The sequence below is a fragment of the Pistacia vera genome, unplaced genomic scaffold (genome assembly GCF_008641045.1).
Source record: "Pistacia vera cultivar Batoury unplaced genomic scaffold, PisVer_v2 Contig140, whole genome shotgun sequence".
NCBI classification, from domain to species: domain Eukaryota; kingdom Viridiplantae; phylum Streptophyta; class Magnoliopsida; order Sapindales; family Anacardiaceae; genus Pistacia; species Pistacia vera.
In genome coordinates, this window is record NW_022195467.1 from 370,599 (window position 1) to 391,063 (window position 20,465).

A 20,465-nucleotide genomic window follows, 5' to 3' on the forward strand; every position below is an offset into this window, starting at 1 on the left:
GTATTAATAGATGGTTACAGTCAAGTCGTATACATCAAGCTGAATTACAATCTCGAGAGAATTGAAATGTATAGAGAGAGAGAGAGAGAGAGAGAGAGAGAGAGAGAGAGAGAGAGAGAGTGTGTGTGTGTGTGTGTGTGTGTATGCTTTTGAAGATTAAAGATGAGCCAATCCCGTAAATGAGACTTGTCATACTAACGATAGCCTTACCTCTTCCGTTCTTGTGCAACATGACCGCGTCTAGACGACATAAAGCCTTCCTGAACTCTAATTGACCCTTGTTGGCGTGAGCTTACGTCAGCCCTGATTTTTTAGGCATAACAGAAGCCCACTAGTTTTTAAGGTTTAAGGATTGAACCTTGAGAACTTCATGATTATGTCTTGGCTTGACTTATCTCGAGTGACGCCTGATCAAGCTATAAGGAGGTCGTAACATAGGTCTCTAAGAATAGCACAAGCGACCTGAGGCAGCCTTCTCCCACAGGTTCAGAGACTTGGGTCAAACCTTACTCAGTGTTATACCAACATGCTTTGAATTTCATCCATCGCTCGCAACATGAAAATACTTGGCACATTTTTACCGAAAGCAAGGAATCACATCGTCTTGAAATTGATACAAGGCGAATAGTGATTTACTCTAACGACCTTTTCAGATGTTATCTATTGCGCTTGACAGCTAGTCTGGTCAATAAAATAATTTTTATTCTGACAGACGTGTCTATTGTGTAAGAAGTGCCAGCCATGCGCATTAAACGTAAGTCATGTTGAAACGACATTCTCTTTTAGAGCATTAAATGCGGATGAGGGCGTATTTAATGTGGAGGAGGTAACCGCGCTGACGCTTGGTTGCTCCAATGGAGGGAAACGTCGATTGGCATCCATGAAGTGTGAAGATTACTCTTCTCGTGGATTAACGACACGTGGTCGTAATCAATGGTGAGAAACGTATCCTGCCCAAGCGTCGCTTGTTTAGGAAAACCAATCGTCGTTTTCCCCCCTATAAAACCCAGGTTCACCTCAAGTTTTATCGCATAACTCACATTTTCAAAGAGAAAAACAAAACTCTTGCACTCGCAAAATTAGTCTGTTTTTCTTCCAGTTGATGCACACTCTTCGTTACAATAGGAAATTTGTTCCCAGCAGTTAAGAGGTAAGGAGAACTTCTCCTTTGTTTTCTTCTATTATTTTTGTTAATAGCTTGACTTTTCGGTAATGGTGGGTGTGAACTGCCTGGTAAACTTACATGGTGCATATTTCTGGACGGTGGTAAGAAGATAACTTTTTTCTTTGTAAAAAGTGAGAACTTAGGGTACAGATTCTTAAGAATTCATTCCCAAGGGTTTTTAGGGTTTTTCTAGGGGTTAAGGAAGGTAAATTAGGATTTCATTTGCTCTTCCACGTTATCGTATGGAATACTGTATGGAGATTGAATTATCTCTGCATGTCGCCCATTTTTCAGACTTTAGGAGCAATTGATACTTTAGCGACTAGAGTAGCCGAGAGGACGAGCTCACAGGCTTCAGACGCCTTAGCAGGTCTCGTGTAAGAGGCATTATCAATGGCCACCCGGGACAAGATACAAAAAGCGGTGGACCAGTTCACGTTTAACGTGGATGCCTACCAGCATAGGACGTACACAGCTCAAAACCCCCTAGAGGGAATGGCCGCAATCTCTGAGGCGATCTTTAAGTGTAGGGCATTGATACATTTTCACCCCCTTCATTAGATCAATCCTCGACCACTTCGAGGTCGTGCCATTACAATTAACGCTTAATATGTATATGATAGCGGTTGCTATGTATATCGTATGTGGTGAAAATGGTCTTGGCGAGTTGACAACGCTGGAGCTTGCATGCACTTACTATCTGAAGAAGAGTAAAGATAAAGACTCTTTTTACCTCTCGAAGTGATCCACGATCGAGGAAGGAATATTTGGTTACCCTAGTAACGTCGGGGCTTATGAGACCAAATTTTTCTTTTTTGAATATTATGGTGTTTGCCAATTTAGCGAGCCGAGTAGGTTTTCCTTTCCTTTAATTTGCGAACTGTCCCTTTTTTCTTCAGCTCTTATATTTAACGATTTTCTTGTCTTTTTGCAGAAAATAAGACGACCAGATTGACGGCTCTAACAAACCTTAACCAAATTATGACATTCGGTCGTCTACCCAAGCAGAGTCGCGATGCAAGACTGCTCGTAACTACTGTCAACTTAAGAAAGTACGGTTTTTTCAATCCGAAAGCCTCTTTGGAACCCTTAGCCCATAAGTATCTTCACATTTAGAACCATTTTCTTTTGCTTGAGGTGACCTTTTCGCTAACATGCTTTCATGGCGTGCAGCGACCATGCCACCCAGGGTTCCAAGGCCGTCGACGAGGGCTAGGGGGTTCGTATTTCCCCAGATCGACCTGACCAAGATAGCCAAGGTGATCCCCGACGATATCCCCCCAGGAAGGATACAGATTGGTGCGGAAAGGCGAACACTCACGGAGCAACATGGAGAAGCTTCTCGGCCCAAGGCTACTCACGCTGCTATGCAGAAAACTATGAGCCAGAAAACCAAGAAGAGGAAATAGCTGCTTGCCGAGGAGGAATCGGAGTCCGAGCCGAAGAGCTTTGGGATACCGCCAGGGGGATCGCAGCCTTACCAGGCTTTTCGCTCGGGGGTGCCGCTAAGGAGTATACCTACCATTTCGACAGTCCCTGAGAGCTCGCGTAGAGGAGAGGGGAAGGTCGCAATTGCCCAAAAGAGAGCAGGAAAACAACGGGTCGACAAGGTGCCAGTTCCTTCGGGGTTAGACACGTCTATGCTGGATTCTATGGGGTAACTCCCGGAGCACCTGCAGTTGGTGGTGTATACCTTGCTGGAATGCCAACTAGTTGCGGCCTTCGAGGAGTTTGTGGCTTCCCAACCTGTAGACCTGGTGGCTATTGCGCTTCAGTTGCAAAGCCGAGTAAAACAACTCATCCTTGTCGAGGACTTTCTAATATCAGTTGATTTTCTAACTTTTATAATTTTCGAGAAAATGGAGGCTAACTCTTATTTCTTTTCTCATGCAGTCCCTACTCGCCTTGGATATGGCCCAACAGAAGATCGATATGGACTCTACTGAAGGGTTCCATGAGCTGAGGGAAAAGAATATCAAGCTGAAATAGGACTTAGCGGCTCTGGACGCAGAGGCAAAAGTAGTCCACATTTAGGCGAATCAGTACCTGGTAGATAGAAATTTTGCCCTTCTCACTGTGGACTTCCAGAAGGCTGAGCTCAAGAAGAGAGACGAGTGAACAAGGAGCTACAAGGGACAGTGGCCAGACTCACCAAAGAGTGTGGCGAGAAAGAGAAGGAGCTGAAGGCGAACTCTAATCGTGCCATGAAGGCGGAGGAAGACATAGCTCAACTGTGGGAAAACTCTGAGAAGCAAAAAAGGCCTCTGAAGGTGGATCTCAAGTTGTTCCAAGGGCGAGTCGCTTCATTAAGTGAACAAATGAAGCGGCAAAGTCTTGAATTTAAGAGGAAAGTCGCTGATTGGGCAATACAGGCCATCTACAGCTTGTGACCAAGGAATCTAGGGATGGACCTCTCTGACCTCCCGAATGAATATCAGGACATCCTTGCTTCCATGGCCCAAGCTGATGATGCCGAAGAGGAAGTGGGACAAGAGCCTCCTCCGAAGGATGACCAGTCGGAGACATACGTCCCGGAGGACCCAACAGCTGATTAGATGGTCAACGACCAACCGATGGATATGGAGGTCACGCTCGTAGAGCCTGGAGGCGGGGACCAGTGATCGCCTCTTCTGTTTTGGCACAACTTTCCTTTTGACTCTTCTTTTTCTTTTTATCTTTCTACTGCCCATTTTATTTATCTTGACATATATACAAGGAGTATTTTCGGCCATTTGTGATAACACTTCTATAATTTGAGCACTTCACAAGATTAATATTATACATCTAATCAAGGAACTTGTAAAAATATTGTAACGAACAAGATCATTCAAAAGAACATGACACAGCTATTCCTTCAAGATAAAGCAGAACGATCTTATTCATAAAGATTACAAGGAAAACTTTACAAGCAAAAGAAATGAATAAAATTAAAAGCGAGTTCGGAATTATTGGTAATAGGGGCAAAAAGGCTCAGCATTCCAAGTTCACAGTACTTCGGAACTGTTAAGCCTCTTGGGGTGATACGTTCCAGATCATATTACCTTAATGATGCGGTATGAACCCTCCCAGTTAGGTCCCAATACCCCCGCACTTGATTCTCTTGTACCGAGAAAGACTTCTTTCAGGACTAGGTCGCCAACCTGAAAGTCTCTTCTCCTGACCTTAGAGTCAAAGAACTTTTTCGCACACTGCTGGTGGGATGATCCTTAACCGAGCCTTGTCACGATGTTCTTCAACTAGGTCCAGACTTGCACGTAAAAGTGCTTCACTGTCTGTTTCATTGAATAGGTCTCTCCAGAGTGAACCAGTCCCTACTTCCATTAGAATCATAGCCTCACAGCCATATACTAGCGAGAAGGGTGTTTCCGAAGTAGAGGTTCTCGGAGTTGTTCTATATGCCTTTAGAACTTCTGAGAGGTCATCGGCCCAATTGCCCTTGGCAACGCTAAGCTTGGCCTTCAGTTTAATAGCTTCAACCTGACAATTGGCTTGCGGTCTTACAACTAAGGCAAACTTTTTATGGATCCCCAGCTCATCGCAAAACTGTTTGAATTCCTCATTGTTGAATTGCTTCCCATTATCAGAGATGAGTGTATGAGGAATTCTATAGCGGCACACTATATTCTTGAAGATAAAGTCTTTGAGCTTCTTGGTAGTGATCGCGGCCAAAGGCTCAGCCTCGACCCATTTGATGAAGTAATCTACCGCAATCACAGTATACTTGACGCCCCCCTTTCCAATTGGTATGGGCCCGATGAGATCAATTCCCCACAAAAAGAATGGCCAGGGGCTGGTCATTGTCGTCAGCTGGTGGAAATGAGCTCGCGAGATGTTCGCAAATCGTTAGCACTTGTCACACTTTTTCACAAAGTTGAAAGCATCTTCCTAAAGTAGAGGCCAATAGTATCATTGGCAGACAATTTTATTGGCGAGGGATCATACAGCGGTGTGATTACCGCAGATCCCTTCATGTATCTCCCTCATAATATATTATGCTTCTTCATTGGTTACACATCGGAAGAGAGAGGCGCTAAACCCTCGCTTGTATAACTGATCTCCGACGAGCGTGTAACGAGTAGCTTTGGTACGCAGGATTTTTGCCTCAGTCTTGTTACTGGGCAGAGTCCTTTCTCGGAGATACTGAATGATTGGAGTCATCTAGGAGATAGATTCTGTTGTAGCTATGGTTTGCTTAGGCGAGCTGATACTAGGAATCTCTATGTACCGAACTGGAATATTTTTTGACACATTTGAGTCTATCGATGAGGTCATTCTTGCCAAGGCGTCTACGACAGAGTTACTGTCTCTCAAGATTTGCTTGATCGTGAAGCGCTTAAAAGGCTCGAGTGCGGCCTTAGCTTTCTTCAAATAGCTGATGATGTTTTCTTCCTTAGCTTAATATTCTCCTAAGATTTGATTAACAACCAGCTAGGAGTCGCTGTGAATGCTGATCGCATCCGATCCCATTTTCCTCGCTACTCGTAGACCAGCGAGCAACGCTTTATATTCAGCCTCATTGTTCGTATCTTGGAACCCAAATCAAAGAATTTCATGAATGCGAGTCCCTTCGGGACTAAGGAGGAGAAAACCTGCCCCGACTATTTTCCTGTTCGAGGAACCATTGACATAGAGGCTCCAAGTCGATAAGTTCTGAACAGTTTCATGGATGACTTCGCTGGCTGACTACTCGGATTCTCGATTTGGCTAGTACTAGAATTCCGAAATAAAATCGGCAACAGCTTGCCCTTTGATGGTTGCCTTCGATCTGTAATGTAGATCGAACTAACTCAATTCCATTGCCTATTTGAGTAACTTACTCGAAGCTTCCGGCTTCTGAAGAACTTGCCTAAGCAGGTAGTTGGTCAGAACATTGATTGTGTGGGCATGGAAATAGGGTCGCAGCTTTCTGGAGGCGATCAGCAGGTCATAAGCTAATCGCTCTATTTTCGAATGCTGCATCTCGGCGTCCAGTTGTTGCTTGCTCGCATAATACATTGGCCACTAAACTCTGCCCTTTTCCTGAATGAGAGTTTGCTGATCGCATACTGAGATATGGACAGGTAGAGGAATAGAATTTCCTTGGGAAGAGGCTTAGATAGAAGAGGCGGCTTTCAGAGATGTTCTTTTATACTCTGAAAAGCCTACTCGGACTCTAGAGTCCATTCGAACTTCTTGTTGGCCCTGAGTATAATAAAAAATGGCAAGCAACGATCTGTTGCCTTGATATGAAGGGACTGAGAGCTGATATCATTCCATTTAGGCTTTGAACATGTTTTCGGTTGGTCGGGCTTTTCATATCAAGGAGAGCCTGGATCTTCTCGGGGTTAATTTCGATTCCCCTTTGGTTAACAATATACCCCAGATACTTTCCTAAGGATACTCCGAATGAGCACTTAAGGGGTTGAGCTTCATTTTGTACTTTTGGAGTACGTCGAACATCTCAACGAGATGCGCTATGTGATCTGAAGTGACATGGGATTTGACCAACATATCATCAACGTAAACTTCCATCGACTTTCTGATCTACTAAAAAAACATACAGTTAACCAGCCACTAGTAGGTTGCCCCAGCGTTTTTTAGGCCGAAGGGCATACCCTTGTAACATTAAAGTCCTCGATCTGTAACGAACAAGGTATGTTTTTCGTCAAATGCGTACATTGGGATCTGATTATACCCCGAGTAAGCGTCCATAAAGCTTAGCAGCTCGTGTCCGGAGGTGGCATCAACGAGCTAGTCGATCCTTAGCAAGGGAAAACTATCCGGACAGACTTTGTTGAGGATGGTGAAGTCGACATAGGTTCGCCACTTGCCATTGGGCTTCTTTACCAAGACTGGATTGACAATTCAACTCGGGTAAAGCACCTCTCGAATAGACCTATATAAAATGAGCTTATCTACCTCAATTTTCAAGACATCATAGCGCTCAGGGTTCATTGCTCTTCTCTTTTGGCAAACCGGCTTGACCGTACTGTCAATGTTGTGTGCATGATAAATTACATTCGGGCTAATCTCGATCATATTAGTATGAGTCCATGCAAAAACATTGACATTCTCTCTGAAGAAGCTCGTCAAGCTTTTGGTGAGCTGGGGGTTAAGATTACTCCTGATTCTCAACACTCGGGTCAGCTCATTTTGATCGACTAATACCTTAGATATGTCCTCAATTGGCCCACTATGAGAGTACTCCTAGATGTGAGGATCCATGTTGTCCTCTACTGGGCCGAGCTGTGGCTCGATCCTGTTGATTATCATAGCCTGCTCAAGAAGGCCTGTTGGCCTTCCTTTTCTCTTGCATGTCATCTGCACTGCTCTTATATAGCAGTCGCGAGATTCGCGTTGAGATCTTTTTACTTCCCCAATCCCCTTCGGAGTGGGGAACTTCATTTTCAGATGATAGATAGAGGTGACTGCCTTAAAACTTCGTAGTAGAGGTCATCCCAGAATGCTATTAAAGGTGGACAACCAGTCTACATTTCGTTGGTCTCACCCAACGTGATAGGGAGTGTGATCGTTCCCCTAGGAATCAAATAATCCCTAGTAAAACCGTAGAAAGGGATGAAGGCGGGCTTCTGGTCTGCCTCATCCAATTGCATTTTTTCGAAAGCTCGTTGAAACAAGATATTTACAGTGCTTCCATTGTCCACCAACATTCTGTGAACTTCGTACCAACCTATTTTAGGTGCGATGATGAGTTTATCCTTATTAGGATGATGGAATCGCACCGCGTCTTTCTCTGAGAAGGTAATCTCCTCTTCCCTGCGAACCTTAGTGGGTGGCGACGCCATGCTCATCACACTCACGAGGTCATGACGAGCTTCTCGAGCATACCTTTCCTGGGCAGCTCGAGAATTCCCCGGTAGGTGTGGTCCTCTAAAGATGATCCCTACACAGTAAAGACCCTTGCGACCACAACGCTTCTTCTCTTGTTCCTCTTGATCCTTTTCCCGAACGAGAGTCGAACCATCAACATACTCCTTGAAGTGCCCCTATTTGATAAGGTCTTAAATTGCTTGCTTGAGAGCCCGACACTCATCGGTGTGATGCCTATTTTCTCGATGATAGCGGCAATACTTTTTGTTGTTCCTGGCTGAGGGAGGATTCTTCATGGGCTTTGACTCTCCGAGCAGGCTGACCTTCTCTGGCTTATCCAGAATAGCCGACACTAAGGCATTCAAAGGAGTGTATTGACTTATGTTGCGATCGCGATAAGGAACTTGGGCATAAGATTTTTTGGGCTCGAATCACTGCTTCTTTCCTTTCCGCTGATCGTCATTAGCCCATCTGCGATCAGCCCTTCTACTGTTCTCCCCCTGGTCGGGAGCACTGGTCGAAGGACTGAGGTCGTGGCGATTAAGGGCGGCCAAGAAATTTTTGATACAGAGATACTTCTCAGTGAGGTCGTAGAAACGAGTTAGGGAAACATCGTCCTCAGATTGCAATTCTTTCCACAAGTTAGTGTGCGAGCAAAACCCCGCGATAATGAGAGTCCGAATAGACTCTTCGGGAGTGTGAGCCACTTTGTGGAGTTCCCTGTGGAATATGTCTATGTAAGACTGGAAGGATTCATTCCTCTCCTGCCGTATGTTGCTTAAATAGCTTAACGGCATCGAGAACTTCCTGTTCGCGTAGAAGTGTCTCAAGAATGACGACCTCATTTGTTGCCACGAGCTGATAGATCTCACAGGAAGTGATCTGAACTAGCGCTTGGCATGGGCAGTCAAAGTTACTGCTAAGCAGCAACATTTGACCAAGTTGGAGACTTGGTAGAGTTCCATGAGTTCGTTGAACTCGTAAAGGTGATCTGCGGATCAGAATTCTCATCGAACGCCCGCATGTTAGGCATTCTGAATCTCGATGGGAGAGGAGCAACTAACGCTGCTGGAGAAAAAGGAGACGCCTCAGCGACCTTCTCACACTCATTCTGTTGAGCCTTAAGCTGATCCAAAGCTCGTTGTAATTCCTCAATCTGAGCTAGTGGAGCTACCGAATGATCACTTTCCATAATGTGGGTTCGACCCTCACGGTTATGGTTAAGGAAAGACCGCAAATCAGACTCTTTCTCAACTCAGCTGGAAGCTCCGGCGAACCTTGACACACGCTAGCTGGTGCTGTGTGAAGGCATTGAATGGCACGGGGAGTTTTCCCGACCTTCGCAATGGTCAGAATTGACCCACAGACGACGTGGTTTCCTGCATGATGACGGTCGAGATCATCATTCAGCGATATTGGGAATATCCCTGCCTTGCACTTTTTTGGGAGTGCCCATGAGACGTGGTGTGGGACGACTCATGCTGCGACATGTTGCCGAGTCGCAATGCCACGAGTATTCTACCCGTTGTGCGACCGGTGTTTGCTAGTCCCTTGAAGCCCTTCGGTCCACTGCTTACCACTTGTTTTCCCTTACTTTTACGCATTGCAGTGCGCACGGTACAGGCTTTCACCCTTTTCTACGCTTTCACATGACCTGCAGGCGTCTGGCGATGGCACCACCTCATTGGACTCTGGTGGTATGACCCGATCCAAACGGTCTAACCTTTGGCTAACCGTTTGGAGAGTATTGTTAATCCTCTCTAGGTAATTCATCACGGCTGGGTTGAGTTGTGAGCTCGAAGGAATATCCGTCATGGTACTCTGCTGGATTGGCGACACTTCAGGAGAAGTGTCATCCTATACTCGGGGGATTTCCTCATTGTCAAGGTCAGTTCGCTCAGGTTCGAAACCGCGAGTCATTTGTTGAGGATAGGACCGATCAGTCAAAGGTTTTTTATGAAGAGCGGATACTAAATCAGTGCCTTCTAGCACCAAATTGTTGATGCTTGATTTCGACACCAACGACTTGCATGTGCAAAATATTAAGCGGACTTAGAAATTACACATGATATGGAAATATGCAATGAGAGAATAAATGAGAAGCGGTTTTTAAAGTGGTTCAGATGCTCAAAAGCGAATCCTACGTCCACTATGGTTGTATTAATAGATGGTTACAATCAGGTCGTGTACAATGAGCTGAATTACAATCTCGAGAGAATTGAAATGTATAGACAGAGAGAGAGAGTATGCTTTTGAAGACTAAAGATGAGTCAATCCCGTAAATGAGAGAGAAGCCCTCTATTTATAGTTGGGGATTCAAGGTAGTAATCATGATTCTGCAGTCGGGTAGGTGTGGTACAATTCCTAACCCGCTTCACATTGGTTGTCTGCAAGGTGGACAATTCCTAACCACTCACAAGCCTGACATTCACCTATCATACTGACGATAGTGTTACCTCTTCTGTATTTGTATGACGTGGCTATGTTTAAACGATACAAAGTCTTTCTGAACTCTAATTGACTCTTGCTAATGTGAATTTACATGAGTCCTGATTTTTTAGGCATAACAGTTATAAGAATATATACAATATGTTAGTTTCCTATTAAAGATGCAAGCTGAGTGGCTGACAAAGGCAATGTTACAAACGGTGGCGATATACATGTGAGGTGGCGTTTGTCAAAGATAGGAATGATTAGAACGTACACGTGTACGGCATCGATTGTCCAATGGGTTGAAATGGGGAAGGCTGTCAAATGTCAATTTAAGGGGCTCCAGGGCAACCGCAAAGTCAAACATCATCTATGAATGCAGACATTAATAAAGGCATATGGGGAGCCAAACGATATGAGACGGCTGTCGTGTGTGTCGTTTCAGTTCGGTGGTGGTTGGACCTGTCTTCCATCAATTTCTACGCTTCATATTCTTTTCTCTTTTCTTTCATAATTTTGTTACTATAATTGGCAACTTTATTTAGGAGACGAGATGGCACTGGGACTATTTCATTAGAGTTAGTGAAATACTTGTAAAAACAGATATAAAGGGACATTAATTAAACTTTTGCAGGTCACAGTAGAGGTCAAGGGCCAACATCACCTGCTTATTCAAAAACAAACCCAACCTATTTTTAGAGAAAAGCAAATGCGAGTAAATCTAAAATAGTAAAAGTTTTATTCATTCCTTGGTGAAGATAACGAAGAGTTACTAGATTTACACTCCTTCAGGGTCTCCACCATGGGAGCTCCCTTTCCAACTGTACACTCTTTATGTAAAGCTTTCTATATCACATTATTAAAAGGGAAAGACATGGACAAAATGGTGATAGCTGATTCTTTAAACAAAGCCAGCTACAAGAGTACATTACATACAGCCTCTCCCTGATTCTTATTTACCCCCCCTTTTTAAATATAATGGCTTAATCTGTACTTCCCTTACTTGTTTTTCTAAAATTTACCCCAGATTTTACATCCTTTAAAGGGCTAACCCATCCTAAGCTCTTTGAGTCAGTCACCTACAACTACTACTAGCTAACTTTCTACACTGTTTAGTTCTGTCGTAATGCAAAATCGATATATTTCCCCTACCTTCCAAATGCCCCTGCTTGTTACTCCTACTATGACCAACACCTTCCATGCCAGATCCTGTGTAATCAGCTTGGTCTGAGTTGGAAAAGGCTGAATGCCTCGTGGCCAAGGGTGAGGAAGAGGACAATGAGGAGGTGTCAGAATCAGAAGAATTCCTCCATGGGCTGTTCCAGCCACATCCTGAATCCCCAAATATATAATCAGAAATGTCATCTGTGCTGGAAGAGTCCCGAGTGCTATCAGTGCTGCAGGAACCTTCATCAGAATTGCTGCTAATAAGAGATGAACTGTCACTGGAATCTTCTTCTAAGATCTTTTGCAGTTGGTGGTATCTTGAATAAAAAGATTCAATGCCAGCTGGACCATCAGGAGGAATTGAGCTGGGGTAAAATTGAACAACACTAGAGTGTGTGGAAGGGGATTTTAAATTCGATGCAGTAGTCTTTCCAGTTACCCAGGAAGGAATCACTTTATTTTTTGGATCATGTGAAATTATTCTGTTCCTAATCAATCTAGGAGCCCTAGGAGAGCACCTGTAGGACAATTGCCCAGTCAGATACACAAAGTTACAGAAATCTTAATCTTCATCTAAACAAAACTATTTCTAAGATCACTTACCTTGCATAAAGGAGCATATATGCCCCCTTTGCTAGCACCTTTTCGCGTTCCACAGGTGTTACCTATCCAATTAAGATCAATAAAAAAGTTAAAATTCTGTGAATGGATTGACTCCAATGCTTTCAGTATTGCACAATAGCGTTTTAGAAAACACACACAAGATCATAGTCATATATACTTGCTTAAAATTCCTGTACTTCTTTAGTTTTGTAGAGCATCTAATTAGTTTCATTTCATTCCAGGAAAGGGCAACAAAAATCAATAATAATAAGATGCATTTTTACAGGTATCATTAAAATTAGACACAAGTTTTTTAAATTGTCCATACAGCAAACACTTAAATGAGGGACGGAAGAGGATTTGGGAAGAGCAATGTTCTAAAGAAGATTAAGAAATTTTTCTTTTCTTTTTTATAAGAAATATGAATTCAGGAATTCAAACATATGGACTAAAGTTTGGATACATGCAAATACTAAAAGTGATAGCAGAAGGATAAAATAACAAACAACAGTTGAACATACCATGCTGTCATCAATCTTGAACCACTTGTTTTGGCTACTTTTTACATAGCACACATAATGTCCAGAAAACGCAGCATTCATAATATCCAAGTGAACCACAACTCCATAAAGCCTATATATAGGTGACTTATCACTTGTTCCACTCATATATGGTGCCAGGTTCAGTATTTCTGGGAACTGAATAGATTTATTGAGCTTGCCAAATTTACCAGACTGTAAGACGATGCAGGATCAAGAAATCAATAAGAATCTGTAAACAGCAGAGTAAAGTATCATTGTTGACTAAAAAGATTACCTGAAATCGCTTTAATGCAATTGTAAGAATATTAGGAGCTTCCAGTATTGTCAACTTCTTCTTGGCCTTTTCATAGGATTTGCATCTGATCAAAAATAGTAGCGCAAAAGTGAGCAAAATGAAACATCTGAAAGCAACCACACAAAAGCATGTTGGAAAAATGTTTCCTCAAACAGACGACCATGCTGAATTTTGTGAAAGAAACACCCATGCAATCCTCTCCTCAAGCACAACAAACAGAAGAACGACACACAGAAAGTGGCTTCCCGGAAAAAGAAAAAAGAAAATCCATTGGCTATGTCCACTTATAATGATTTAACAGTTAGAACTAAATTTGAAAAAATAAAAATCTCGTCGCAAAGTTATCAGATCAGAGTGAAGTCCACAGAAAGAGAATCAATTTGCTAAGAATGAGATCTAACAAGAACAATAAAGACAGGAAGTGAATAAAAAGGATGGTAGCCGGATAAGAAATGGGTGACTCTAGGGGTAAGTGCCTAGCCAATCTTCCACTTGGCAATACTCTAAATTTTACTGAATCACAGGGAAAAATTATAACTATTATATAATACTCAAAACCCTAAGAGAATAATAAAATCCTAGCCACAGATGAAAGCAAATCGCAATGAGACTTGTCGGATATCGAGCCTTTGGTTCCAAAGAAGATATTTGTTTTCCAATCATCATGAATAACAGCTACATCAGATATATAAGCATTTGGTCCGAGTCCACAAATCTGAAAGAAATTTTGACAAATCTAGTACTTTGAAAGGCCACGACACAGCAAAACAATTTAGTAGGCTTTAGCTAAATCATAAACTCTTTGCAGAATAATGCACACATCAGGTCCCAAATAGTCAAATTAAATCAGCAAGTCAAAACCAAATTATCTGTGCTAGGTTGATTATGACTACAAGTGACAGAAGTTCCAACAAACCCAATTTTCTTGCAAGTTCATACAAAAAAAAGTAAAGCTGACTAACCTTCCACATTGGTACTTATTTTCCCCATCCAGAATCTCTGTACCGGAAAATCGTTGAAGAGCCTCTTCTAGGCTTCTTATATCCCCTTCTATCTCAACAGTAAGATCCATCATCCTTTCCTGTCGTTCCGACTTGCCTTGGCATTTCATGCATTTTATCTGCAGACAAGAATAATACGGAACATGCATCATTTACAGTCCAATATGGAATTTACCTTGCATAAGTCAGCTAGATGCAACAAGGCATTACAACTTAGAATAGAGACAAGGAATGAGAACTGCTCGGTCTCTAAACTTTTACACAAAATTTCTTAAAAAAGTATACCTTCGATCGAAGGTAGCCTCCAAATGTAAGGCCTATGAGAGTTGTTTCCTCTTCCAAAGGGCCGGAAGCATTCACCCTAGCTTCCTTAAGGCAAACAGATTGCATTGTATCAATAGCATACCTGTCAAACATATCCAAAAGCATTCCTTTCAGCAGGAGATAAAATTACAAGAACATGGAAAAGACCTAAATTCAACAATTGGTTTCACAAATAAAAGCCCAACTAACCTTAGAAATTCATGAGCATCTTCCTCTCTCCCATTACCAAGTTGGCTTCCAATACTTTGAAGTTGTGATAATATCCCAATGGGAGACAAAGGGGATTTTCCTTCTTTTGCTTTCAATATTAGATTTTCAAACTCACAGGTGAAACACCATTCTTTCTTCGCACCTGGTATAGATAATAATTATGAAGAGTTACACACTGTACAAACGCTGCAAAATATACTATTTAGAAACAAGTTAAAACAATGATAAAAGTCATGAGCTTAACGTACATTCTTTGGAATGGAGTCCCTGAAGAAAGTAAGCAGTCAGAGGAGGAGTAACTGTCAAGCACTGAAGCACAGCATTGGCGTAACAGCTGCAGAAATTATATTGGCAGTTAACAAAAGCAAGAGAAATCTCGTCAACTTACGGTCAAAAGGATGTACTACATAATTGGACATGGGTTTGTCAGGTCAATTGACTAAAAGAAATAATGCAAGACAAAACACCATGTAACTACTCAAAATAATCACCACAGTAACCCCACACACAACATCCACATTGCTTTAATATGAATAGAATTTTCGATTTCCATTTCCAATAAAAAAGAAATGAATAGAACCACCAAAAATATACAACTAATATAAACCATGCATCAGACATCTTAACTTATCCATGGGAAAGAACCATTAGCCTTACCTATTCCCACAATTTATGAGGCCACATGGCTGTAGTTCTACCTTGTTCCAATTATATAGTTTGACAAATAATTCATATGAGAATAGCCCCTGTAGAAACATAACAAAAACGACAAAAAATCAATATGCATTCATTGCAAATGCAAAATCTAAAAGGCACAAAAATACAACACAAGATTCAATCAAAACCTTGTCACTGTATCTTCCAGCAGTCTCACTTCCAACCCCGTATGGATATTGCTTCGAAGATTTAGGTCCTCTGAACTGATCGACAGCTTTCCATAGAGATGTTTTTATTCCATTCTTATCATTTGAAAAGCAGCTCTCAACCCGAGAGAACAAAGGAGAGCTTGCCTGAACATCGTTGATTCTACCGGATCTCACACTTGGAACTGAATGCACTTCAACACGATGTGAAGTACCACCATTGTCATTAATCACAGTATTTGACTTTTCAGAGCTAGAGGATTGCAAACTACTGATATTTGAAGCATCCACACTTGTTGAATCTTTTCTAACACTAGATGATGGAGGAACATGAGAAGAGAAAGATACTGAAGCTTTTACTTCCCGGGACTTTGGTGTATGTGAAGCAACGTTAGTGCCATTTACTGTGAGACTAGATGATTTGCAGTTCAAGGATGGGGAGCTCCTGACCTCTAGAAAATCGACATTACTAGTTTTAGCTACTCCATCTTTGGGCCTTCCCGAAGCTGCTAGAAGAGCATCATCTGATACAATCCCCTTCACCTCAAAGCCCCTGGCAGACAATGAGGGGGAAGGGGACAAATTCGACGAACACGAAGGGGAATTGGACCTAGAAGAATCAGCACAGGCATCCATTGTGGACTCTAGAGTTCTACCCCAGAAACCAGAAGACACTGTGCAACTTTCAGCATTTGAACCCTCATGCATGCGACTAATTCTTGAACCTGAAGAACTAGTTGATGTGCACTGACCCTCTCTACTACAACCCGGTTTAATCTTACTTAATTTATTTAAATTAGTGTAATTATCGACAGAATCGACCAAACTAGCAAATTTAGGGGATAATGGCTTGGTCTGATCCAGATTCTTGACACTGGAAACAGTCTCAAGCATATCAACAGAGATACCAGCAGATAGAGGTCCATCCAATTTCTCAGACTCATTTGAACTAATGCTCTCACAGACAGAAACATCATCAGATGATTCACTACTGGTATGGGAAGCAGAGAATCCAGAGAATGAAGAATCAGAATATTCACTAGTAGAACTTGCTCCTTCCCCATCTGCATGAAGCTCGATTTTTACTTCATCATTCTTCCCATGTGGAACTTCAGGAGGGGTACTGGTATAAGACATTGCAGACTCTTCAGATGATATACCAATTGATGTTGGAGGCTGTCTGGCTTCAAACTTAAATCTATCATCATTGAGTTCACATTNAATATACAACTAATATAAACCATGCATCAGACATCTTAACTTATCCATGGGAAAGAACCATTAGCCTTACCTATTCCCACAATTTATGAGGCCACATGGCTGTAGTTCTACCTTGTTCCAATTATATAGTTTGACAAATAATTCATATGAGAATAGCCCCTGTAGAAACATAACAAAAACGACAAAAAATCAATATGCATTCATTGCAAATGCAAAATCTAAAAGGCACAAAAATACAACACAAGATTCAATCAAAACCTTGTCACTGTATCTTCCAGCAGTCTCACTTCCAACCCCGTATGGATATTGCTTCGAAGATTTAGGTCCTCTGAACTGATCGACAGCTTTCCATAGAGATGTTTTTATTCCATTCTTATCATTTGAAAAGCAGCTCTCAACCCGAGAGAACAAAGGAGAGCTTGCCTGAACATCGTTGATTCTACCGGATCTCACACTTGGAACTGAATGCACTTCAACACGATGTGAAGTACCACCATTGTCATTAATCACAGTATTTGACTTTTCAGAGCTAGAGGATTGCAAACTACTGATATTTGAAGCATCCACACTTGTTGAATCTTTTCTAACACTAGATGATGGAGGAACATGAGAAGAGAAAGATACTGAAGCTTTTACTTCCCGGGACTTTGGTGTATGTGAAGCAACGTTAGTGCCATTTACTGTGAGACTAGATGATTTGCAGTTCAAGGATGGGGAGCTCCTGACCTCTAGAAAATCGACATTACTAGTTTTAGCTACTCCATCTTTGGGCCTTCCCGAAGCTGCTAGAAGAGCATCATCTGATACAATCCCCTTCACCTCAAAGCCCCTGGCAGACAATGAGGGGGAAGGGGACAAATTCGACGAACACGAAGGGGAATTGGACCTAGAAGAATCAGCACAGGCATCCATTGTGGACTCTAGAGTTCTACCCCAGAAACCAGAAGACACTGTGCAACTTTCAGCATTTGAACCCTCATGCATGCGACTAATTCTTGAACCTGAAGAACTAGTTGATGTGCACTGACCCTCTCTACTACAACCCGGTTTAATCTTACTTAATTTATTTAAATTAGTGTAATTATCGACAGAATCGACCAAACTAGCAAATTTAGGGGATAATGGCTTGGTCTGATCCAGATTCTTGACACTGGAAACAGTCTCAAGCATATCAACAGAGATACCAGCAGATAGAGGTCCATCCAATTTCTCAGACTCATTTGAACTAATGCTCTCACAGACAGAAACATCATCAGATGATTCACTACTGGTATGGGAAGCAGAGAATCCAGAGAATGAAGAATCAGAATATTCACTAGTAGAACTTGCTCCTTCCCCATCTGCATGAAGCTCGATTTTTACTTCATCATTCTTCCCATGTGGAACTTCAGGAGGGGTACTGGTATAAGACATTGCAGACTCTTCAGATGATATACCAATTGATGTTGGAGGCTGTCTGGCTTCAAACTTAAATCTATCATCATTGAGTTCACATTCCTCCTGGCCAGCCCACTTCTGATCAATAGAATTGGCACCTTCATCATTATTGTCCTGAGTGATGCTGGGAGGATGGCACTCATCCTTATGGCCTTGTCTCCAGTGAATAATTTGGCACTTACCAGAACTAAAACATTTCAAATTCTGAAGTAAATATCATGAAAACACAATACTATAAGAATTCCACGAGCAGAATAAAAGAATGAGGAGACTTAGACAGTCACTGGCACCAAAAATCTTGGTTTATTTTCATGGTAGGTGCATGTAACAAAAATAGCGACAGCAAACTAATATTATAAGGCTTTGTGCTTCAACAAACAGAGAATCAGCATATAGTACTGAGTAATACGAAGCTCCCCAAACATCAAACTATCTAGCAAGAATTACATAAGAAACATGAGTCTCCAAGAACTACTTCCTCCATTAAATCACAAACAAATAATCAACCGAGTGGACCACCTTCTACCCATTTGAGGCACAAAGAACTAGACATGTAGTATTGCTATCCAATAAAACACATCCAGAACTAACAGCTATTCTTCATAACAAACTAGACCCTTATATTGAACAATGGAACCTTTAATTTACTCATATCTCTATCATATAGATGAAAGGTACTAATGGTAAATATATCACTTATCCTATACAGTAGGATAAACATGTTACAGTTTTGTGTAGGAAGATTATTACCTAGTCTACCTCGTGTTTTTTAGAATAGACTATCATAAACTGAGTACCTGGAAGCCTTCTGTATCATTTTAATAAATCTTTTTCCTACTATTTCGTATCTCTAGCACAAGACATGACTCATATGAGTAAAAAGCCCGACGTAAAGAATCAGATTCATCACAAACTCTGTTCAAACCATTTCGCCTATTTTTATTTTTAATTGAATTAAATTTTAATTCATAATAATTCATCAAAATCCCCAAAAATAATTATTATACAAGCTATAAGCAACCTTTAGAGAAAAGAAGCCTCAAGGATCCCTCATATACATATAGCATCTTAAATTTAAACGATACGCCAACACAGAATTAATTTTAAAAATTAATTAACACAACACTAAAACAGGATAATCAGTTTCTAAAGTGTAATTAACATACCAGTAACGAACCGCTTTGCACTGGGCGCAGCGCGTGGTGGTTGGAGAGAAACAAACAGCGCATTGAGGATACTGCGGAACTGAAACGGCGCCGTATCCGAGGGTCGCCTCTAGCTCGGCTCTAGCGGCCTCCTCGGAGGCCAAAATCACCAGCCTCTTGATCTCCTCCCTTCTGGCAATAGAAAGCCGCCATTTTCGGCGGATAATAAGGCCGATCACCGGAAAAAGCAAACTAACAACAATGACCAGGCTAGAAAACCCAAGATCCCCGCTCACATGCATTTATCCTGTACCTAATACCACGCATCCAGAGAAACAATCAAGCCTAATCTCATCACTAAACATAGATTGACTTGTGGTTGTTGCTACCGGTTGGGCATGCAGCGATTGGTGTGGATAATCAGAGCCGTTGGTGGTCAAATCGACGGTAATGATTTCGTAATAAAAAATGTCGATATTTTTTGTGGAGTCAAAAAAACTAAGTGAGGTTCTGAGTAAATGAATATGAGTGAAGTCGATGATTTTTCAACGAAGGAAAATTTGTTTACAGATCAAGATTTTAGGGCTTGTGTTTTTCAGAGAAATAGAGAGAGAAAGTAGAGCGGAAAAACAATAGAAATTGAGGAGTTTCTGATTTCAGATTTTAATTATATAATTTGATACGGAAAACTTTTATTTTCTGTACGTTAAAAAAGAAATGTTAAATAAAGAAATTCATGTTAGGGAGAAAGGAATTTTGTTTTCGAGAAGCGTGAATTCTTTGCTCATCAAATATTCGGGCCCTCGGGTCCCACCGGTCCGGACTAAAAAAATTCCGGTTCAGTTTCCTTAATTTAATTATTGACTAAATATAGTTACAGTTCTATTATTATTTTATTGGTGGTCGTTTCTGTGAAAGAGACTGGATTGGAGGGTTGCATGATGGTAGCATGCGATGGGGCGGAGGATGGAATTTGACGGTGGAAATGTGTTTGTGATTAGTGATTACTTGATTTGGTGGAGAGCAGGATATTGACGATGATGCCTCACTCACCATTTTCTGTGTATATGATCTATATTGTAGTGTTGGGTTAAAAGGTAGAAGAATTAAACCATTCCGTAAGTAATTGGCTGCCTCCAATGTTTTGATTGGTAGAGAAGGCCAGAAGCTATGACATTTTTATGTTTTTGATAACGACATGCCGTGAGATTTTAGTTTGACAAGATAATCATATTAAGAAAAATAGGATTAG

The 20,465-nt window shown here is 41.6% G+C and overlaps 1 protein-coding gene across 3 annotated transcripts; it reads right to left on the reverse strand.

Moving 5' to 3' along the window:
• Window positions 1-11,127: 11,127 nt before the first annotated feature.
• LOC116123087 (ubiquitin carboxyl-terminal hydrolase 16) lies at window positions 11,128-19,899 on the reverse strand. Of its 3 annotated transcripts, none has more exons than XM_031408871.1 (12): window positions 19,235-19,899; window positions 18,106-18,255; window positions 15,393-16,608; window positions 15,205-15,293; window positions 14,796-14,881; window positions 14,527-14,689; window positions 14,299-14,419; window positions 13,975-14,132; window positions 12,992-13,076; window positions 12,697-12,909; window positions 12,176-12,237; window positions 11,128-12,090 (listed from the first exon to the last, which is right to left on the reverse strand). In XM_031408871.1, exons 1-12 carry the CDS (start codon window positions 19,513-19,515, stop codon window positions 11,481-11,483), a joined length of 3,234 nt encoding a protein of 1,077 aa, XP_031264731.1. In that variant the 5' UTR covers window positions 19,516-19,899; the 3' UTR covers window positions 11,128-11,480. The 3 variants fall into 3 exon arrangements, with proteins under 3 accessions (XP_031264731.1, XP_031264732.1, XP_031264733.1); XM_031408872.1 differs by having other exon boundaries at window positions 15,393-16,578; window positions 18,076-18,255; XM_031408873.1 differs by having other exon boundaries at window positions 18,106-18,272; window positions 19,235-19,434.
• Between the last annotated feature and the right edge of the window lie 566 nt (window positions 19,900-20,465).

Excerpts from the sequence above, each read along its gene's own strand:
- LOC116123087 (XM_031408871.1), bottom strand. The coding sequence starts at position 19,515 with ATGCATGTGAGCGGGGATCTTGGGTTTTCTAGCCTGGTCATTGTTGTT. Across the intron at positions 14,882-15,204 it reads CTCATAAATTGTGGGAATAG|CTGTTACGCCAATGCTGTGC; the intron begins GTAAGGCTAATG and ends TAATTTCTGCAG. Across the intron at positions 14,690-14,795 it reads GGGACTCCATTCCAAAGAAT|GTGCGAAGAAAGAATGGTGT; the intron begins GTACGTTAAGCT and ends TATCTATACCAG.